At 38.1% G+C, this 24783-nt stretch overlaps 1 protein-coding gene across 1 annotated transcript in view; it reads right to left on the bottom strand.

Moving 5' to 3' along the window:
- cnnm2b (cyclin and CBS domain divalent metal cation transport mediator 2b) overlaps positions 1-24644 on the bottom strand; it is a 49462-nt gene extending 24818 nt beyond the window's left edge. The window contains exon 1 of the mRNA XM_081361724.1: positions 22960-24644. Coding sequence (XP_081217850.1) covers positions 22960-24409 — 1450 coding nt within the window. The 5' untranslated portion in view covers positions 24410-24644. The remainder of the gene's footprint in view (positions 1-22959) is intronic.
- Between the last annotated feature and the right edge of the window lie 139 nt (positions 24645-24783).

Raw genomic sequence — 24783 nt, 5'->3', positions numbered from 1 at the left:
GTGAAGTTCCATGTGCCTCAGTTCCACGAGGACGTGTCCCCACAGCTGACGCAGCGCTGAGTTCCCTCAAAAGGGAACATATCGTTCCTTGTAATTTCAAACGGAAGAAATCGCCACCACCTCTCAGAAGCAAAACGATAGCTGAATTGTGAACAAGTTGATTCTTTCCAATTAACCTGTTGAATTGGTTCACAAATCACACTGAAAGATTATTTTGTGAATCTGACTGATCCGACTGTAGCTGTTCTTGAGACAACAACTCTAAATTACAACAACTAAAATTAGCCAAAAACCAAGATATTGTCGGAGCTTGAGGGTACACAGACTAGGGCTGGGTAAAAAAATATCGATTTCTCGATTTTAATTGATTCTCATTTTTACGAACCGATATCTATTCTTAAATCCCAAGAATCGATTAGTCATCCTGTTTTCAGTTGATGAATGAATGGAACATTGTAGCGCACATCCCATCCAATAAATCGCAATAATCTTTGTGCTTTGTTACTATTGATATAAAACAAAGTCTCAGATTTCAAATTACGTCCATTTTCTTACGAAATTCAAAAACATAAATACCGTTTTGGAGCTGTGGCGTGAGATCGCTCTGGCGCAGCTCAGCTCAAGAGCAGCAGCAGATGATCTTCTCTTCCGCCTTAATAATACCAGTTACAGCGCGAAATAAACATGAATGAGCATCTGAAAGTGTTAAAAGATAGAGTACAACTCGAAATCCGTATCATGTCACATGGAATCGCTCAATCATTATTTCAACCGTGGAAAGACGTCAGTAAAACAGCTTGTAAACAATGTCATGTAATGTCACCTTTACCTCAGAAAAACCATATCCAGTGACCATAAACTCGTTAGTCAGCTAGAAAAATTAACTCTTGAGAGGAGCATTTTGCTAAATATATGCACCATATTAAATATACATTATAATTTTTAATGTTCTTCAATATTTAATGCATGTTTGAATAAATCTGGCAAGTTTTTATGACAGCCACCATTTAAATGTTTATATTTCATATAACTTTATTATTATAAAAATAAATAAAAGTGTAATTTAAGTGTTTGTATTCAAATCAGTTAATTTTTACCTTCAATATTATAGTAGGCTAATGAAGCCTAGTAGGCTACAACTGACTCCCATTGTTTACAGCATTAGTTAAGAGATTTGTTTTCCTTGAGAAAATTTTCCATGTATTGTACCTGATATCCAAAATAATCGATATTGAATCGAATCAAAATCGAATCGAATTGCAAGCTTGTGAATCGAAATTGAATTTATAATATTTATAAGTAAATCTGCTGTAAAAGGGTGAACTGTTGAATCACATTGAAACAAATGAATGTGGATATGTCTGCATTTGTGCATCACTTTCTGTACAGGGAAGGCTATAGGTAAAATAACACAAATTAATGCCCATGCATCTTTCCTGCTGCTCTAGAAGTTTCAAATGACATAAAACTAGTATGTTTGCATTGAGTTTCTCTTTAAATATTATTGTGATATCTGTACATTACATTTTTATACCATCTGTACATATTTATTAATTGTGTTTATATACATAATTGTGTTTTTCCAATTTTTTTAAATACTACATGGTATATTATTTCACTTGTTTGTACACTTGAATTAAAATTAACTGATATTTTAGTATAATCAATGTTCAATGTTTTAATTGTGTTTAATGAGTTTTGGTAATGAAATATAAAGTTTGATTATTTGTAGTTCAATACATATTAAATGTCTGTAGTAATCTTTCATACTAGTGCTAAATAATGACTAGTGCTGGCTAAAATAATAAATAAATACCGAACATGGTTCATCGAACAGTGCTTTTTACTTGTGTTTCATAAGTACTCAAGAACTTTTACAGGAGTTAAAAATGAGTACTTGTACTTTTACTGCAATATTTTTAGGGTATCTGTACTTTAGCTCAAGTACTTGATTATTTTGTCCACCACTGTTTGTTTGTTTGTGTGTGTGTGTGTGTGTGTGTGTGTGTGTGTGTGTGTGTGTGTGTGTGTGTGTGTGTGTGTGTGTGTGTGTGTGTGTGTGCACCATGCATGTGTGTAGTTGTAACTGCTACGACATTTATTTACTTATTTTTATTTCTGTCACATCCCACTGGGTTGCCACTAGGGCTGAACGATATATCGTTATCGTATCTATATCGAGATATGAACTTTCAAGATATTACTATCGAAAAAAGCAACGATATCGACGATATAGATTTCCCCTCTCCGCGCTCGCCCTGCATACAACTCTGGCAGTCACAACAAACATCAGTTTTACGAGTGCCCGTGAATGCACCGCTAAAGCCAGTGCGCACATACTACCAGGGACGTAGGAACTATATTGTGAGAGGGGGGGCGGCGTTTCCATGGTGACGCGTCATTGCTTGTCACGTGACACACCGCAGCAGCAACAGCGCTGAATGAATGATGATCTGCTTTTATGTCATTTTTCCTTTTTTATTCAGAATATTCACAAATGTGTTAGCTATGGCATGAAATATCTGATATTCCGATTGTCAAATACATGCAAGTGGAAGTATATTGTTGTTTAAACACCTTTATAACGATCGCGTTAGTTGAGCTGTATGCGCGATGGGCGCCGCCGTGTTAGTTTGTGCCGCAGACGCAGTTCAGAGAATCGGATCTGTTGGATTTACAACCTCTATGTTTACAACACGTGAATTCATCCACTTCTCCCGAAATACTTAAAAGTAAGTGGCTGGTGAACTGGGAATAGAATAGAGTAAACATTGAAGTTACTTACACAATGTGTATCTGATATGAATAAAACGTGTCAAATTATAATGGAAAGGATTATTATTACCTCTTCCATAGACATCAGTGTGTATTTTACAAACTCTAATGTATTGTTTTTTTATGTCCTTACGTAGTCATATCGTATTGTATCGATATCGAGATATCTGGCATGAAAATCGAGATATGAAATTTTGTCCATATCGTTCAGCCCTAGTTGCCACACACCCAAACCCACTGTAAAATCTCACATTAACCACATTCATAGGCGCCGATACCGTGGGTGCTCCGGGGCTCGAGCACCCACGGAAAATACTGAGCACCCACGGAAAATACCGAGCACCCACGTGTGCCAGACTGCCATTAAACATTGCAGTTGGTGCTATGTGAAGTGTTTCTCGGATGAAAACGCCTATTTAGTGACCCCGCTTTGTACGCAGAGACGCGTTGCTCCCATAGTCAGTATATCCTCCTGAAGAATTAACCGCAATGGTGAGTCAACAAAAATTTTGCTCAAACGGGTGCGGGTCGGACACAGGTCTAAACACGGGTTTAAAACAATCACGTACAGACGTAAACATATATGCACATTTTTAGGAACACATCTGCCTGTATTTCAAGTAAATAAAATAATTTAAAATCCACATCAGTTTATTTGTGCCCACGCCCTCTCAGGAGTCTCTAGACCTACTTTCACTTTTAAAAAGTCATCATAACCGCGCGCGCGATCTGCTTGCAGTCATCGAGATGGATGCTGTCTGAGGAGTTGAAGAAAAGAATAGCTAGTGGAGATGGTAAAGTTGTCGACAAAACTGAAGAAAACAATGTTGGGAAAGGCTTTGCTGCATGCATTTTCGTGTTGGATAGCCACAAATGTAGAACTTCATCGCTGAGGAAGCACGCAGATAACTGTTTCTGTAGTAACAAACCAAGCAGTTCTATCGAACAGTATTTGTCAGATTTAACACTGTTACATTTTGTAATTTTCACACGAAGCTGATCGCGGTTACGTGTCAGTTAAACTTTCCATCTCCAATCCTGTCTGTATTTGTGAGAAGTGGCGCTGTCCTTGAAAGATTACCGTACTTTACGGCTGTATTATCAAGTAGGCTAAATAGGTGTGTGTGTGTTCGTGTCGGCCGCTGTCCATTTCCTAAGGTTCTGAAATGCAAACATTTTTTGACTACTTTTTTTTTTTTTTTTTAAAGGGCTTGCACCCATGAGCACCCACGGAGGAAAACATAAATCGGCGCCTATGACCACATTAACACTCCCCATAACCGTACATTGACCATAAAAAAAAAAAAAACTATAAAACTTCACAAACAATATTATTGCTTCAATATAAATCAATACAGGTAAAAAGAGATAGGCAAATATAATGGTGGATCATTTGGTCACATTTGTTTAAATTGATCACTATTACAATTTTCAGCACTATCGTCGTCAACGTCATCTTCATCCTTATTGAGACATTTACACACGTTGTATATCATTTAGTATCATTTAGTAGGGATAATAGATAAGCAGTAATTTGTGAATATAAGATGGCCATACAACCCTGCATGAGAACATCTACTGCTCCCCCTCAGCTCTTCTGAGACTCATTGTGTGCTCTTTTCCACCATTTCCAGTTTAAGTCTTGGAATGCAGTTTGTCATATTTTTCCATAGCCTAATTCCCACCATAAATAGTCACGAAACAGTCTCAGACAGACAGTGATCAGCCTTCTCAGAAAATATTTTAGTTCTGACAGCTACTGGGACACTGGAAATGAGCGGTGGGATATCACAGATTAAGTGACGTATTTCATAAGAGGACTTTCTGAGAAAATCATTACATTGTTATCCAAATGCTTGACCCTAAATTTCATTTGTAACCTTGTAACCATAACCTATAAATAGCTTTAATCTTTTAAAAAGATTGTGATCAAATAAAGGGCGGGAAAAAAAATCTGGCTATTTATACATAGACTTTATGTCAAGATCAGTAAATAATATTAGATGAATAATAATCTTAATATATCCACATATTTGACCTTTTTATGACAAAGGAAGTTTAGTTCAGATCGTAAAATAATATGTGGTGCAACTCCCCAAAAAGAATTAATAATTCATGAGATATTATGAGAAAAAATGTTTTTACCTTAAAATAATGATTTTTTTTTTTTTTATGATTAGGGCCTTAGATGTGTATACATGTATTCAATGTATAAGGAAAATATATTATTTTATTATTTTATGATTACAGGGAGTCATTAAATAGTATGAAAATAGATTTTCAAATTATGAAACCAACATGAAAATTAAAAAAAAAAAAAAAAAAAATCTATGAACATATGAACTTGGCACATGCATTTTAAACTACATTTTTAAAAAGATTTTGGTAACGCCTTAAATTACAGCCTGCAAAGTATTGCATAAGTAAAACGAATTGACAGCGTAACTTCAACATTATGGGCCCTATTTTAACGATCTGAAACGCAAGTGTCAAAGCGCAAAGCCAAGTAACTTTGTGGGCGGGTCTTGGCGCTGTTGCTATTTTCCCGGCGGGATAAATGACTCTTGCGCCAGGCGCAAATCTAAAATGGGTTGGTCTGAAGTAGCTTCATTATTCATAGGTGTGGTTTGGGCGTAACGTAAAATAAACCAATCAGAGCGTCATCTCACATTCCCTTTAAGAGCAGACGCGCTTTTTCTAAAGCGGATTCCTATTATAACGGCGGATTTGCCAGGCGCGCGCCAGGAGCGGTTCACAGCCGAGGAGAGCAACACTCTTGTCAGGGACGTTGGGGATGGAGAAACCCACCCAAATTAACTTCGGTTAAAAAGGCGTATGATAATTTGGGTAAATGTGTAAGCTACATGTATGCTTTTATAATAAATTGTCTATCTATCAATCTATCTATCTATCTATCTATCTATCTATCTATCTATCTATCTATCTATCTATCTATCTATCTATCTATCTATCTATCTATCTATCTATCTATCGTAATAATGTATGATTTGCAAAAATGAAAACTGCTGCTTCTGTGTAGATGAGAGAATCAAAGTGTATGCGCGTTGTGCACACGCTACATTGATTATTGCCAAGCATGCGCCCTTAAAATAGCATATGAATAACATGCGCAACGCCCCACTGACTTTAAACTATTTTTTCCTGGTTAGTGGCGCAATTGTTTTCTAAACCTGCAAAATAGCATGAAGGAACGTTTGCGCCGGAACACGCCTCCTTTTTTGCGCTGAACCGCCCTGGGGAGCGCAAGTTCATTCCCTAGTTTAGCGATGTGCTTCTGTGGAGGGAAAAGTCCGCTTTGCGCGGGTGCAAAATAGGAATGATACATGCTACGGTGTACAAAGTCAATTGCGCTGGGTGCAAGATAGGGCCCTATGTATGTTTACAGTTTGGGGAATAAAGAGGTTACAACCAGAAAAATTAACAAATTATTTTATACTGTAAGTATTTTAGAACTAAGGGGAACTTATTCTACTATTGGGCAACAATCTTACGTTTGAGAGCATTTAGTGAGAACATTAACTGCATACCTTTTTGTAATAAAAATGTACCAATACACATAGGCTTTTTAAAAATTATAGGGTACATATCAGGGCATTTATACAGTATATTTTATTTTATTTTTTTTTATAGCAAAAAGGTTCTGATTAAGTTTGGTCTTCTTTGTTTCAAGGCAAGTAAAACAAACTATTGCCTGTTACCCTCTTATTCGATGAAGTTACAGGTTAAGTACAATAAAAATACATACACACAATCTGATTCATTTCAAATGCTAAAGTGCTGACAGAAAGTAGCACGTTTGTCTCTCTTTTTCTGTTTCTCTTGCTTGGCTCCGAAAGTGCTACTTTCTGTCAGGACTTTAGTATTTGAAATTAAAATGCTTTAAATGAATAAGAATAAGTAATGTGTTTTGAATTAAGTTGTTTCAAACAAAGGTTTCAGAGTCAGTGTGATATCAGATTGTGTGTGTGTGATTTTATTGTACATACTCTGTAACTTAATGGAACAAGAGGGTAACAAGCACCACTTTCATTTACAGCCCGCAGATGTCACATTTACCCTGTAACTACATGAAACGTCTCGGTTACATATGTAGGGTAAACGTACCTATTAAGCTCACCAAAATCTACATTGAGACATTTTTAGTGCACAAGATATTGGTTTTAGTACAAGAAGTTATTTTAAAATAAAATATTAATCTCTCACACTATAATATTTCATTTTATTTTAAATGACAAAAGTATTTCAATTAAGATGTACATCATTAAATATAAAAAGTCTGGCTGTGCTTAATGGGTACATTTTGTACCCTTTAACCCTCTGGGCTTCTTCGCCCGAAAACGGGCGAAAACTTGAACGTTTCGAATTGTTTAATTTTTTTGCTTCATCGGATGGGGGTGAAACTTGGTGACTTTTCTTTTATTACCTATATGAACACACAAAAAAATCAAGGAGATGATTCTGATATGTTAAAGGGTCGTAAAAAAAAAAGTCACACTTAGCTTCCTCCCGCCCGAAAACGGGCGACATAGGAAATGAATGGGAAATACGAAAAAATAGGAAAACTCAGAGAAACTTTTGGTGGTACAAGCTACAGATCAGCCACTGTGCTGAAAAAAAGTGTACAGCAATGAAGGGGTGACACTCTAGAACATCAAGAGTGCAAAAAAGACACCCTCCCCCCCACACACACACACCCACACACACAAACACACACACACACACAGAGAAATGAACTGGTAAGACTGAAACAGCAAATTTTGCCCCAAACTATATAAAAATGATATAATCATAATAACTCCAAAACTATAGCAAGGAGAGTCAAAAGGTAGGTATCGTTTGAAAGAACTCTTTTTAAATTTTTTGAAAATATAAATTACATTACATTTGGACATTGTCCCGCCAAGAAACGGTGGATAAAAGACAATATATATATATAATTTTTATTATGATTTTGCATATCTTTCATATTTGTCATGGAATAACTCAGTAAGGAAATAAGGTAGGAGGAAAATTCTTTTTTAGTGAAGTCCCCCTACATGTTAGCTGCATCTGGATAAAAAAATAATAATTTTTGGATAAAGGAATCAAAAATTACAGCATTTTGAAAAGAGACAGCCTTTTTGTACAGTCTTTCACACCCCCTCATGGGCAATTTTTTCTCCATGAAGAATATCTTGTCATAAAAGCAATAGATTATGTTAATTTTGGGCTCATTTTAATTGTAATAATATGCTGTAAAAAATGAAGTGTCATTTTCAATTATCTGAGAATGTTTCATGAGCTGTATGATGTTTTTGACACATTGCAGTACATTATTTTATAGATTATGAAAAAAAGAGAAATTCTATGTATCAGCAAATAACTCAGCAATACTTAAGAGTTTTTCAAAGTGGATACATTCACTGTAAAGTTCAGACTCTAAGCTTTCAAATGACATCAACTTTGTGTTTATCAAGGCAAGATTTTTGAAAAATATGGTAATAAATTTTTTTGCAGCTAGGTGGCGCCTGCTGGCGGTACACTTGGTTTTTGAGGGATTACTCAGCACTCGTTAGGAATTAATACATTTAATTAGATGCATTAAAAAGCTGAGATTCTAAGCTTTAAAATGATATATAATTTGTGTTGTTCCATTCAGTGGTTGATTAGTAATAAATTGTTTTCTTTCCGAATGGGAATAAATCAAATAAATAAATAAAAAAGCTATAGGCCGCCTATGGGCGGTTATAGGACATGACACAAATTAATAAATTTTGAAGCCACTAGGTGGCGCTCTTCTCACTTGAAATATTTTTTTTTTTTAGGCCTGCACTCTAATTTGATGTGAAATGTTGCATTTATTGAAAAATAAAATAAAATAAATAAAATAAAAATATATATATTAATTCTAATGGAAAAAATAGCTCATAAAAATTACATAATTAATGCAAAGTATCATAAAAAATTCTAAAAATTCTATATAATAATCAGAAAACATTATAGAACAAAACAATATTTGAATGGTTATCCTAGGACAAAGTTAAGTACAATTTTAAGGCTTCGCCCGTTTTCGGGCGGGAGGAAGCTAAGTGTGACCCAATTATGAAGAAGCCCAGAGGGTTAAGCACACCCCTGTTCCCAATAAGCTCACAACAAGTTTTATTAAAAAATCTTGTTTATTTTAAACAACCTTTTTAAGGAATAATTGAAAAAAGTTTTATTTGAAGGTACAGAGTCAATCACAAAAAAACAGAACACTAAAATCAAGCAACAAGGCATTCAATTTGATCAGGTAGCCTATCCTATTCATAGTGATGTGTCATTCAAACTCATTGCAACATCTAGACTAGTCCACGTTCAGCTATGTAACCCATATTGAAAAATCAAATAACAAAACAAACCAATGTGCTCCTTAAAGGGATACTCCACTTTTTTTGGAAATTGGCTCATTTTACAACTCCCCCAGAGTTAAACAGTTGAGTTTTACCGTTTTCGAATCCATTCAGCCGATCTCCGGGTCTGGCGGTACCACTTTTAGCATAGCTTAGCATAATGAATTGAACCGGACAAGACCATTAGCATCTCTCTCAAAAAAATGACCAAAGAGTTTCGATATTTTTCCTATTTAAAACTCGACTCTTCTGTAGTTACATCGTGTAATAAGACCGACGGAAAATGTAAAGTTTAAATTTTATAGGCTGATATGGCTAGGAACTATACTCTCAAAATCGCACCTTTTCATTTTCCGTCCGTCTTAGTACACGATGTAACTACAGAAGAGTCAAGTTTTAAATAGGAAAAATATCGAAACTCTTTGGTAATTTTTTTGAGAGAGATGCTAATGGTCTTGTCCGGTTCAATTCATTATGCTAAGCTATGCTAAAAGTGGTACCGCCAGACCCGGAGATCGGCTGAATGGATTCGAAAACGGTAAAACTCAACTGTTTAACTCTGGGGGAGTTGTAAAATGAGCTTATTTCCAAAAAAAGTGGAGTATCCCTTTAACTCTCTGGGTCAGAGCTTTCCTGTCTACTCCAAACTTCTTGGACAGATACGACAGGTTTCTGATGGCTCCTTCTTTGTATGACATGCCTCTTTCATCTTTGGGCATACACTATAGTTTCGTCTAGCTTTTGTCATCTTAAGACTGTGAAAATAAGTTTATTAATCATTTTTTTGAAGATTAACATAGTGACAACCATCAGTTAATATTTAAATTCTGATTATTAAGTATTTACATAGACGTTTAATGTGGGTGAGCTTAAAGGGAGCACACACTGTGCTTAATTGGAGCAAAAACATTTTTTAATTAATAAATATTAAATTAAAATTTAAAGGAAAATATTTAGCTAAATTAATAATCTAGGTAATGTATTAAGTTTATACCAATTTTAATATGAACAACTATTATAGACAATATCTATGAAATTATGCTTTTTCTAATTGATGTCACACTGAAGCTGTGTGATTGTCATAGTAGTGCACCCTTTAAGCTCACCTAACAATAATATGAATTCTTTAAAAATTACAGCAGTTTAAAACCACAGACTATCAATAAAATGTAAAATTATAATATTATGGATTTAAAAGTACAAGCCATTAATTCCTGTGAAGTAATATATTAATGTAGCACACAATCTTATACAGCTAGTAAGCTAGCTATGTTCGTATCATCTGGGCTATGTTGCTAAAACTATCTTTTAGATCTAACTGTAATTATTTCCCACATCCAGGTTCCAGGTTATAATATGCAAAAGTCTAAACATTAATCTCTTAATTTTGCAATAAGAAGATGTACTTCTTCAAAATAAAGGCTTAAACATATAAAAAATGCACATCTGAGGGGCTCCTCTTCTGGTGAAAGTTTTCAGACAGCTTTGAAAATAGCCGCCAGACAGTGTGAACACATGGACACACATATCTCAGTGTGCAATGGTCTGATTGGTTTAAAATTACAGGAGGTATATAGTAACAAACACATCAATTGGTTAATACATCAAATAGGATAATACATTGCTGTTTCTTTTTATAATCTGAGCTCCAAGATGGTAGTGTGCTTAATGGGTACTTGAGCTTAATAGGTACGTTTACCCTAACCCTCGTTCCCTGAGTAGAGAACGGAGACATTACGTCGTGACGACAAATGGGGTTTCACTTAAAAATTATTTCACCTTCAAGAATACAAAACGAGCCAATGGCAAGAAAATGCCATGGGTCTGCGGAATTTGCATAGCGTAACTCCGCCCCACCTCGTGGGTATGTAAGGAAGTACGCTGGCAACATGCAGTTATGTTTTCTCGCTGTTCGGAGACGCACAGGTAGATCTGTTTGCCTCCCTAGACTCTTCCCACTGCCGCTTGTTTTATTCCCTGACCGAGGGGACCCTCGGCACGGATGCACTAGCTGATAGTGGACGCCATTGTCTTGGCTTACCAGATGCAAGGTCGACCATGCCCCCTAGGGGTGAAGGGCTTCCTCCTGGGCTCTAGCGCATGGCGCCTCGCTAACAGACATCTGTAGAGCTGCAGGCTGGGCGACACCCAATACTTTCGCGAGATTCTATAATCTCCGCGTTGAGCCAGTGTCCTCTCATGTACTCACTTCCACTAGCCGGTAACAGGACCTGCTCGGTGTCATCGCTTGCTGCGCCATTCCACTCCACAGACTGGATATGTGCGCTATTTCACTCAGATAAGCTCTCCTTAGACCCTGAGTTCCTCCGGCACTGTTGATGCCATCACCGGAGTTGGTCAGCCCTCGTGATTGGCTAGGTGCTCCATGTGCATGGTTCCCCCGTTGGGCAACCCCCACATGTGTATTTCCACGGTAATCCCCCTCTTGCCATCTCGAGGTTGAAACATTCCACCCTGTGGGCTGGATACCTCTGAGTTTCCCATATGCATCCCGCTCTCGGGTCATATGTGTATTCTAAGTCCTCCCTACGGGTAGGCGCTGTGTTACATATTCCACCTGGGATATGCCACCCAGTGTACCTTGGTATTCTTGCATTAAGCCTAGCCCTTCGTCCGTGCTAGTCTCACAACAGGGAGCTCAGTCTTGCGCAGGGCACTGGAAGACAGTCGCTGTGGTGTGATTGAATTGGGACCCCAATTTCGTCATTCACTGACATAACTCGTAGTGACTGAACAAAAGGGAACGTCTTGGTTACGCATGTAACCCTCGTTCCCTGAGGAGGGAACAGAGACATTACGTCCCTCTGCCACAACCGCTGTACCGTCGGAACGGCCTGGAGTTCAGTCTTGGCTCCTCAGCGGAAAACATGATGCGAGATTGCCAGCATCCTCCTTTTATACCCACACGGTAGGACGGAGTTGCGTTATGCAAATTCCGCAGACCCATGGCATTTCCATTGCCATTGACTTGTTTTGTAGAACTCGAAGGTGATAGCCTTCTAAGCTAAACCCCCATTTCGTCATTCACTGACGTAATGCCTCCGTTCTCTCCTCAGGGAACAAGGGTTACATACGTAACCGAGACGTTACTCTGTTATTAATGTGCCCTGGAGCAAGACTCCTAACCCCAGGCTATTCCAATGGACTAGATGTAAGAGTCGTGCAACTGGTATACTGCTGTTCTGGATGAAAAAACTTCTGCTTACTTAATAAGAAATACTGAAACTAATGTGCTGTTGAATCCTAATCAAAGATGGATGCTACATAATATACTAAGCTCTTATAAAAAAAAAAAAACTCTTTAACCCCCCAAAATGTTGTAAAAAATCAAGTCAAGTTTATAATATATTTTTTTTTTTAAGTAATTTTAAAGTCCCAGTGCAAACCCCCACAGTGATTATGAACTCCGGCCAAAACAACCTCCAGATAACGCTGCTGCAAATCAGCCCGTTTTCTAAATATAAGCCCCCTTTGCAGCATGTCACTAAACTTGTTCCTTTTTTCCTGACAAATATAAATGGACTTCAAATAAGATTGATATCATCTGAAGAAAACTAATTTAGCAGTTTCATCTCATCGCTTTGTTTACATAAACCAAACTACCGAGTGCAAAACTCAGTTTACTCACTACACTGACCTCCTTGTTAAAAAAGATTCATTTCTTTACTCTGTAACTAAACCAACCAACATCTTTGGTTCCTCAGTGAAGGTTCACAATGAATAACAGTGATCTGTCTGTGAGCGTTGCGTTACAGGAGCCTGAGCTCTGGGTTAATGCTGCTTACAGATTCAGCATCATTACAAGTGAGTTTCTTTCAGCAAATATTTTAGAGAATGCTTGATTCTATTCATTTCTACTCAAGTTACTGATTTGATCAACAACAAGTGCTTGTTTATTTGGAAATGACTTTTTTTGTGGGTCAAAAGAGCAATTGTATTGTTCTCCAGATCCACCAGTAGTCATACAATAAATGTAATACAATAAATAAAATTGAGGCTAGATAACACTAACAATAGAAAAACTGCAAAACACACTGCATGGATTCTTCAGGTTCATTTCCTTGCATAGAGAACACATATACTCCCTTAACTTTTTATCACCATGGGTTTGACTCCCTCACACCATTCCCAGGATTTGCAGGACTTTGATTAGGACAATTCAGGAAGCATCATCTTCATAGGTGTCCTTGGTGCATTTATCTAACACCGGTTTCATTGTGACATCCAGTCTGTTGGAATGATGAACTATAAGGAGTTATAGATAAGACTGGCAAAGTAAATACAGTTGATATGAAGTTGCTACACATGGCATTCTTGTACTATGACTACAGTGACTATGCTGTGTGGATTAATGAGGTCGAATAGTGAGTTTTATATTTTTTGTGGTGTTGAATTTAGAGAGGGAAGAAATGTTAAAAATAATAATAATGAGAGGGGGGAAAACTTCTCATTCTGTTTTTTTTTTTATAGCATTTTTGAAATCCTCGCTGAAAAGTTATGTTTCTTGAAGGGATAGTCCATCCAAACTGAATGGTGGTTGGTTTCATGTGGTTCCAAAGCTGAATGCATTTCTTTCTTTTGCTGAACACAAAAGGAGATATTTTGATGAACTTTGGGAACCAACAAACATTGAAGTCCATTGACTTCCATAAAATATATATATATATATATATTTAAAAAAAATAAAAAAAAATAAAGAAAGCTAGTGGACACATTTCTCAAAATATCTTATTTAATGTTCCAAAGAAGAAAGTCAGTCATATAGTTTTGTAACAACATGAGGATGAGTAAATAAATCATGACAGCTGATTTTGGGGTGGACTATCCATTGAATTGCTCTCCTAACAACAGGGCACAGCCAATGAATGGTGGGGCAGGAAATACTGTCTGTCTGCATCAGTGAAAGAACTTTAACATTTGATTGTTAACAGAGCCACACATATAATTGTGTTTTAGTTTTGTGTTTCTGAATAAGGATCAGTTCTCAACCTAAAGTCCCTGGTATGCATTATACTCATTTTGAACAAAATCAGGCCAAAACAAAGTTTGTTCGGATTTTGTTTCAGGAGTGCAAAACAGCTTGCCAAAGCGAACTTTCTGGAAAAGTTTTCTCCAGCTGGTAAACGCCTTCAAACTACCATTGGTGAGTGGCGATTACATGATTAGTAGGTGTGCTCTGGGGCTTTACTTTGTTTAACGTGGAAATTTTAATATTAAAATATTGAAGTTGTAATATTAATTGAAAGAGACACCAACACTGTTTTTTATGTTTAATATTATAAAGCTGCTTGCTTCAAAGCAATATATTGTATACAGTGCTATATAAAGAATTGTGACGACTTGGGCGCCGAAATGGAACTGAATTGCAGAGCTGCAAACATTTCCACCTTATCAGACCGCTGTCATTGTTGTTTTTGTGTTTACTTTTATTTTTATTGTGCGTTATTGAAAGAAAAGCATGCAGCACAACTGCTGATGTGGTTTTACCCCTAAGCAAAGAACAAAAAGAACCGCTGAATGAAAAAGAACTTCAGGGCCTTTCTACACAGCATGTCACTTTTTGTAATCTTTTGGGAATCATGGGCATCACACCTTAAAAAGTGGTGGGAAGAATTACGCACGAATTAATATAAATTAGATTATGCACATATAATTTAACACAATCATTTAATGTTTTGTTAAGTAGTCTGTCATGCATTAATTAGGAGATCAGGTCTGTAGTACTGAAATGTAAACAATAACATAATGATCAGAAATATCCAGATCCAAATCAATGCAATGCCAACTTCAATAGAGGGTATGCACTAATGTCACTTTCCCGCCGGAACACGCCCCCCTCAGCCGGACTGAGTGGCAAAAGAGCTGCTGCATGACTGGATTTCATAGGGGAAACTGTGGATACGCGAGTAAAACAAACAATTATCAGTTTAAACTAAAGGTTGGACTCGATATAGTATTCCTTACAACTTACCAAAGATCCAGTGATCCATGGATATTGACATGCAGCCAGGAATTGTGTTTCCTGACATTTATATGTGCCTGATTTCGAAGCTGGGAAATACATAAAGCTAATTTGGCAATACAATTAATAGGGTATGATGTTACCCCTAAATGCAGCATAATGACACAAAATGATAACTGCAAATCCAGCTTTTCCATGCTTGGAGTCCAGTTGTTTCTATGAATTGCAACAATCCATTTGCTTCTCTGTTCAGCAGTCTGTAAAAATATACCTCAGATTTCTTGTCAAATTTATTTGTAGTCAATCGCAAAGCTCTTTCCTGTTTTAGATGTGCTTTGTGTGTTTTTCGCAGCATTCACGCTGAAACCAAATGCTGCCGCTCTGTCTTTCTGCCACTCAGTGGGCGTAACCACAGTCATTCCGGCCGACGTTGACGTCATGCGCATGCCCTCTCTAGCACACTCAGTTGCTATTTTTCATGTTCCATGATTTGAAGAAACAATTATTCTTCCTGACCAATTCAAGCACTCAAATGAAATGTCCTTTGATTGAAATGTGCAAATGAGAAGATGAAGACAGTTTTTTATTTCTAGGCAAGCAATCCTTTTAAATGTGCATCAGTTACCGTCACAAAACACTATTTGATACATGCAAATGAGCACGTTTTCAATCCAAGCCAACTAAGCTGCAAATAACAACTGATACCACACTGAAAACAATTCACAGTGGCTGGACTCCAGTAAGCTAAAAGCAAAATAAGAAAAGAAAGTTTTTTAACTGTCATGCCTTACCCTCTACAAGCAGACATTAATTAAATAAAAATAAAAAAATTAAATATTAAACTATTTTAAATTAAATTAAGGCTTCAACATATGTCTTTCAAATTACAACACTTTAGCAGTAGTAAAAAGTGGACATAAAACAAGTAGGCCTATCATACACCATGCAACTGGTCGTGAAATATAATAGATGCAAGTAAGAGGCAGCCTGCTTCAACCATGAATTTTTGGGCCTCGCATGACGTGCTGTTTAACGTGAGTTAAGTTCAGTCATGTCTTTATCTGACACTAGCGCTGTATTTTATACTCCATGGAAGCACCCGTTTGGCATGGCTGTTTTTCCTCTCACTAAGAGAGGGAGAGAGAACTGCTTACCGCAATCAATGTTGCCAGCCAGAGCTCTTCTGGTTGGAAGACTTCCATGCCAAAGCATTAGGCAAGGGTTTGTGTCGCTTGTAATTTACGACATTGAGGGAAACGGGCAAAAGGACAATATGGGAGGGGGGTCGGGGGAGGGGGCATGGCACGGAAGCCTTGGGAATGCCAGGGGGTAGTTTTGAAACCCAAGTGGGTTCTGCAACTCTGAATGTGTTGTGAAGTAGATGGCAGAGAGAAAGAGGGAGAAAGGCAGAAGAAAGAGTGTTTGGAAGAGAAGTCTTACGTCGAATTTGCTTGATCTTTAATTACAGTAAAGCAGGAGAGCTGGATCCAGATTTTCTTTCCAAGAATTGAAGTACAGTGGCAGACCTTAATTTAGGCAGAAGCTTAAAGGGAGTCTCAAAATACAGAATTAGTGGCATAATATTACTCTGATATTCACAAAGATTAATGATGTGTGAAAAAACAAAAACAAAAAAAAACCTGTTAAAAGTAAAAAATAGCTACATAAAATCCGTTTAAACTCTGAACATGAACAATCTGTCCTTCAAACGGCTTCAAACTCTCCTTAAATCTCTCAAAAATACTACAATCTGTAAATAATAACATCCAAAAAGTATTTTTGGAAAGTACATGTTTCCATTTGTATTTGTCTGGAAGGTTTCCAGTTTCCAAGGAATGGATACAAGCAGACGTCTGAATCAGAGAACAATTCGATTGCATAATAGTCAGGAAAAATAAAAGGCCATTACTCAGCACTCAATCTTTGATTTGACCAAGACTCAACCTGATTCAATTAGAAGTGATTTTGCCAAGCAACTTCTAAATAACTATTTCAAAACACTGAGTAACACTGAGTAAAACATCAATATATGCTTGTTATCTTTGTTAAAAGACACAACAGAGGCTTGTAATGCTAGATCAGACAGACTTTGTTGAGGTACTGGCACTACTCAATTGTTTAACTAATCGCTTTTGAGGCCATTTCATGTTCATGTACCAGAATTTGAGGAATGTAGGCCATTTGAAAAGCCACGTCTTAGCATGCGCTTGAGCTGCACACGTGGAATGACAATGGAGAGCATGTTCAATAACATTTAACCCTAGTCCTGACATAATTGACTACTACTGCTGATAGCTTGACAAAATCAAAACAAGACATCACAACAGTACTTTAATTCTGAGAACGTTTATTTTTTCTTCCCTATTGTTACAAATATCTGAGTGAAAAGGCTTCTTGAGTGAGAAAATGTAGGACGGGACTTGATTTTGTCCTTCGGGAATTGGTTGGATTGCTGTGGTTTGCTATTGCTGTGATCTCATGTGAATGACAGGTTGTCCTGCCCTTGCGCCAGTAAGCACGTCATCAGAGAAGAGACAGGATTTCGTTGTGGAAGGGAAGTTATTTTAATGGGGGTTATGCGCAACAAACGTAAGTATTCTGTAAAACGGGTTGAATGATTTCGGGTTCAGGTCTTTTGAATGTGCTTCGTTAAATATAGAGCTGTTACTCAAGATGCCTTCAAAAGGAGTGAGCAAAGATGAGCATAACTTATTGAATATTATACTTACCGTACGGTTCGGGACGAATTAGCTAGAGTTAGTATAATATTGAATTGTGAGTCTGAGGGCGTTTTCACACTTGCAGTTTAGTTCGGAACAGGGCATGGTTTGCATTAAAAATTGGTAATGGCATGCGGACCAGGGTGTGCACCGATGTACCGAACCCGAGACTACCTAGAGGAGGTGGTTTGTGCCGCGATTCGCGTTAATGTGAAAACAGGTGCAAACTTGTTCAGGAAGTACTGTAAAGAAACCTGTGCATGGGTTTTAATGGATTACGATGTATTTAGTTCAATAAAACACATGTAAGGGATGATAGTGTTGATGATTTACCTCGGGTACGAGCTAGAGTGAGCCTGCAGTGTATTCACGCATAGCGAGTGCAATCAAGGCAGCAAATTATTGGCAATCCACTTTTTTATCCTCAAAAGAGTCTGTTTGCAAGCAGCAGAAAATGCCTTCATGCGACACACATTCAGAGTGTCGTTTACTCAGCTGTGCATAGCACCAAAAAAACCCCACAATATATTTGACCCGCGTTCTTTTTTCTATCATGCGCCGTGCACGTTTGTGATGAAGTAAGATGAACGCAAGTGCACCAGGGTTTGATAGAATAAAATTGAGAGTGAAACCAGACCAACACAGCGGGGGGCGCCAGGAACAATCACGCTCGGACACGGACTGCAGCAAAAGTGCCCAGAGTAAAAACGCCATAAGTGTGAAACCATAGTGTGTTCAAAGGGGGATCCCACACACTACATCCAGCAGAGTTCCTGCCAATATGACGCAACATAATCCCCACCAGCAAAAGCAAGTGTTACCAAGTACTGTATACGCTCCAACATCTCAGCAGAAATCATTACACTGATTGATTGCTCAACAGATGAACAATGTCAAAATTTAAGATGCGGGGTGCCACAAAAATGAATCTGATTTAATTGAAGAGGATGTTATTTGGATTGAGCAGTGAAAGAAGGAGGGATGTCATCTATTATGAGACATAATGCAGCCATAACTAGGCCAAGTGAAGTAAAAAAGAATTCCCACGTTAAAACAAGAGGGAAAGGAGGTTGCTGAATCTGAATTAAGCATAGATTGGCCTACATTAGCAGGCGGGTGGATTGGTTCAATACGTGCAAGAACTCATGTGGAGGCCAACCACCTTCAGTGGCCCTGCGTTACAATAATAGTACTGTACTGTAAATGAACTACTGTGGTTTATGACATCTATAGATGTCACTACTGATAACATGACAGGTGCAAACTAATACGTATGCAGGCTTTTTAAGGAGTATTGAACATTTGTGATACATTTTGAAGGTATAGCAACATGAATGTGAGATCAGATTAATTAAGTCTCTTAATTACTGATTCCTATAATCGTAATGACAAAAACATGATCGCAAAACACTTATTTTGGAGATACAGATGAGTGTGGAATCACTGAAGGCCAAGAGTACATCTGCATGATTTAAAATGATAACAAATCTTCCTATCTCGCATAAATTAACAGATTGATCGCCTCAAGCGTGTGATAGCAATGCTGGCACTGAACCAAGTCATTTTGGAGGGTTAGTGAGTTCAGGAGAGTTAGGCTCTGATTTCATGACCTTTGTCTTTACGTACTTTGTTCTAACTTTTTGCAGAGAGTGTTTTCTACATCCTTCTGCAGCTAAATGAGTTTGATGAGGTAAGTAAGTCAGTAACCTTTCTGTACTAGATTAAGCACTAAATTAACTGACAAGATGTATGTTGAGATATGATCAAGTACGATGAAAGCATCCAAGGGCTGGTCACTCAGGATGTGTACTTGCTTCCATTTGCACAGTTTTTTTTAAAAAAGCATGGAGTAGATGAACGCCTTTGCCTGCTGCAATCAATCTTGTTGTTTTTCAGCATCTTGCGCCATTGAGCGTTGCATTTTTATAAAGCTCTGTCAAGGTAAAAAAAATAATAATAAGTTTAACTTTGAAAGAAGTTGCACTGTGATCCATTCCTTTGGATTTTGAATGACCTCTAATACTTTAAGTTCAGGGATCAACAATATGGATTTTTTTTATGGCCAATTGGGCCAGTAGGTCTGATTTTTACAAAATAATGATTTTTATGTTTAGCAAGCCACTTTTAGTATCTTATTTTTTTCATTATATGTTGACGGGAAAGCCAAAAATGTTGTTCCAAACATTGCGACATGTCGTTCCATGTATACACACATACTTTGTATACATCACATATGGTAAACAGAAACTTGAGCACGCATCATGTGTTCGTTCTAGAACAAACCTTGTTGGTCCTCGTGCATCACACACGTTTGAGCATCTTATGTGGTCTATGTGTATGTGTCAACCATTGTTTAGATGTAAATAAAAGCTTAAATTAAATCTGTTCATATAAAGCGATCATCTCTTCACAAGACTTGGATTAAGCTGCTTGATTCATATGGATTCATTTTATGATGACCTTTTTCAACATGAGAGTGCGTAAATGTTGATATTTGCAATTGTGCATTTGTTCACTTTTTTTTTTTTGACAAAAATAATATATACCACAAGCTGAAAATTATAGTTATAAGTAAGATTTTTTTTTTGACAAACCCCCATATGTATTAATCTTGGTGACAAATTAGCAGAATTTGCAACAAAAATGTACTACTTTACAGAAAAAAGTTTGTAATGTAAGAAAACAATTGATGTACAAGTTCAATAAATGCAAATTGTTCTATGCTGCATTGACAGTTTTCTCAACTGTCTCACCCTGACCCTTGATAGTGGGCAATCCTTATTGTTGAGCCCTTTAGTTATTTATAATTTATAAATACCCACAAATAAGAAAAAGCAACTCTGTTTAGCATAGAAAATATTCTTACAAATAAACTTGTAAACTAAGAGAGAAAAAACTAAATACCCGCTCAACATGTAAGAATCTTTGCAACAGCAGCAAATGCCTCCTGAACTGCACAGCTTTGGGTTAAGCCCAGATGATGAACAATGCCATTCTCATTAAACACAAAACTGCTGTTTGGCAGGGGTCCCTTTATGACACACTAATTATTTCAATCATAAAGGAGCTAGTCTGTAGCTCTAGGAATTTTAGGGCTGACCTTCAAGGTCATGATTGCAGTCAGAAGTCCTTCTCATTCGGACCCAAATTAGTTGACTATTATAAGACATCTGAGTCCAAGCATCATCTACCTCATGTTCAAATGCTATCGTGAAAGTCAGCTGCAGAAATAATAAAAGCAACTTTTGCCACTCAAAAAGCAAAATAAAAGAGAAACAAATTACACTTTGGTGTGCTTGGCAGGAGTGATGTATTTTGTTCCTACTTTGGATGGCTGTGCAGCTCCACAAGAGGCATTAGATTAATTAACACTGACTTACAATACAAAGCACTAAGTTTGAACTGAGAGAGTGCCCAAACCACATCCAGATTGACGTGAAACTTTGTGCCCACTCCCCTAATCAGTCATTAGAATACCAACAGCCAATCGTGAGTTTCCTCTGGAGAGAAGCCAAGAACAAAAGAGTCACAATCATCATAGCAAAGGTTGCTAAAATTGTTATAATGGCTGTGTATTCTTGTAGTCGCTAAGTCATGTCAACGTTTTGATGCCTTTTCCCGCAAAAAAAAAATATATATATAAATGAAATGTATTAATGCATTACATGAACTACTACATTTTTATATTAATTGTAAGCTGGTTTGACTTTAAATAAAACATCAGGTTTGCAGAAGTGTGGATAATGTCATAAGATTGTATGAGGCTGTGTCTAATGCGAACTGATAATGATGGCAAATTGGTAATTACATTTAGCAAGTTTGGTCGGTATGTTTCACACCATTAAACTTTAAATCTACTCTGTCTTTTTTAAATCTATGTGGGAAATAAGCTATTAAATACTACAGTTTTCTTTTTCAGAATGTATAAGAAATTTCTGTCTACTTAGAAAATTCCCATCAAGACTCACCATTTTACCACATAACACAAAATACAGATCACTGAACTGGCATGTTATTTCATGCATTATGAAGTATTACACCTAATAACCCCCCTGAGTCATCCTTTAGCAACTGTGAGTACACCTGCAGTGTATTTCCATTGCATCACTACATTCTCACCACTGCTGCAAGCATTAACCCTTAGCTATGTGAGGGCACATCGAGATACCGCACTTCCCTGCACTCAGGCACATTGTAATACGTTTGTAGGGTCCTGAGGGCAGCAAGTGAGGTCAAACAGGCCTAAGCTGACAACTCAAAATAGTTTTAAATAGTGCAGGAACACTCAAGAAAGAGCAAGCAATGGGTATGGAGAGTAGGAAGTATTTAGCAAACTCTGAAATGGGATGACCATGAATGACAAACTAGACCTTAAATCTCAAAAGTTCACATTATAACAAATATATATATATATATATATATATATATATATATATATATATATATATATATATATATATATATATATATATAGTGCTTACAGAGTTGATATGCTTTTTTATTCTAAAGTAAGCTAATCCAAATTAAAAATTATCCAAAAAAATGCAATCTATGTATTAATGGAAGTTGCATTTAAGGCATTTAAACTTAAATTATATCCCTATTTAGCGAGTTTAAATCAATATAGGGGATAAAAAGTGGGAAGACCGAGGACTATACATAACGTGGGATGAAATAATGATGGGGGACATACCATAATAGCCTATACGTATGGTTTTACACCATTAACCTATAATCAATCAATTCTACTTTCAAGTAAACTGAATGAATGGACTATGTAGGTTGCCTTCCAGGTCAATGTTTAAATACCTGAATAGACATATGTGGGGCAAAACAACTAAAAAATAACTTTTTTGAAGAAAAGGAAATGTGGAACCTGTAAATGAAATCTAGTCGTGCGTAATACAGCCGGTGCGTAAAAGGCACGCGACTGCCTTGATATAGACATGATGCATTGATAGTCTAGCTTTCGTATGACAATAAAACCTATATGCAACGTAGAGTAGGCTTAAATAGTAGGAAAACACTCAATGCAACATTGTTTAAAGACACATCTTCAGCACATCTCTCAGCGCGAGCGCGTTCTCACCTTTCTTGAACTCCTCCAGCATCGCGTCGAGTTTAGTGTCGTTGAAGACAAAATGTAAGGGATGGCTGTAGAACTTCGTTATCGTCTTCAGCGGGGTGCAGTCGTCGGGATCCACAAACGCAAGGTCCTTCACGAACAGCAAGTCCACGATGTTGGACCTGTCGCCCTCGAATACCGGAATGCGCGTGTAGCCGCTCTCCATGATCTCACTCATGGAGTTGAAGTCGAGCGTGGCGTCGCCGGCGATCATGAAGCAATCGCGCAACGGGGTCATCACATCTTCCACTGTCTTAGTCCTGAGCTCCAGCGCGCCCTGAATGATGTTTAACTCCTCTTTAACCAAGTCATTATAGGGATCCGTGACCCTCAACATCTCCAAGAGCTTCTCTCGGTTGTACACGGTGCCAATCTCCTGTCCGAGGAGATAATCAAGCAGTTTACTTACCGGATAGGACGCAGGGAAAGTGAGCAGCATGAAGAATTTAGTCAAGAAGATTGTATTCGCACCCACAGCGAGACCGTGTCGTGAACATATAGCTTGAGGCACAATCTCCCCAAATATCACAATGCCAATGGTTGACATCACTACAGCTATCAATCCAGAACCGGCGATATCATCCAACAAAATGGTCAGGGTCGTGTTGACCAGAACATTCCCCAGAAGAAGCGAGCAAAGCAGGTAGTTTCCTTGACTCCTGACAGGTTCGATCTTCCTGGCGTAGTTCTTCTCCTTCTCCGTCCCGCAGTTCTGGACGATCTGGAGCTCCATGGGATCCAGCGCCATCAGACCCAAGTTCAAGCCGCTGAACATGCCCGAGAGGCAGAGCAGCATGGAAATAAAGGTGACCTGAAGCCAGAAAGGGAGCAGAAACTTTCTCTCCTCCACCACGATCACTTTGGTGTCCTCTCCATCGTGATAGATCCACGTGGTCTCCGTCCACGGGTCGTGCATGCCAGCCACAGCAGGTGTGGAAGTGGCGATGCACAGGTAGTACGCTTTGCTCCTCTCAGTCTTTCGCAAAGGTTTGACCTCGATTTCCACGATGCCAGACGTCTTGCGGGTTAAAATGATGCTGGGTAAGATCAGAATATCTGAAGTCCTGATGCCACAGGGGTGCAAGCCCGACGTGTCCTCCTGACTCTTGTTGTCTCCTGAGGAGCTGTCGATGTTGCCAATCACTCGACTCCTCTCGTGCTCCGTAAAGGCGATTTTGGACCACGTCTCGTTGTTAATGTTTTGCCCGTACACCCTCAATCTCACCCGAGACCTCTCACTGACCCGCAAATAGCCCCTGTCCATGAAGGAAATGTCGTCCGTGTCCTCCAGTCTCAGCCCGATGATGACAGTCTCCTCTCCCCCTCCTTCCTTGCCACTTGTGGGAGTAATTAAATAACTGCTTGCAGTAAAGAAAATCAAAGTAAAGGCTCGGACCCGGCTAAGTGACGCCATTTTTTGAGGGGGTACTGGAACCGACTGTTGATAATGGACAGCCTCTTGAATGAAAGGGCTTTTAAAAATCAGAGCCAATCCGGCTTCATCTCCGCTGCGCGTCGCCTTGACTTGTGCATCAGGTCTCGCTGAGTCCCACTACGCGGCTGAAACTGATCACACTTCAGCGAGAGCAGCGCGAACTCGTGCCTCTGCTGATGTCTCGGTGACAGGCGACCAGGGCAGCCAATCCGGTGGCGCAGCTGGACGTTGGGCGGGGCCTTCGCTGCTCAAACAGCCAATGAGCTCCGTAAACAGTCGCACTTAATGCAAACGAGCACATACAGAAGTTTCCTCGTGACTGTTTTTTGGTGTTTTGAGAAGGATATTTGGTG

The sequence above is a fragment of the Scardinius erythrophthalmus genome (genome assembly GCF_964197995.2).
Source record: "Scardinius erythrophthalmus genome assembly, chromosome: 3".
NCBI lineage: Eukaryota > Metazoa > Chordata > Actinopteri > Cypriniformes > Leuciscidae > Scardinius > Scardinius erythrophthalmus.
Note: the sequence above shows the minus strand (reverse complement) of the source record. Positions and strands in the feature narration are given on the sequence as shown.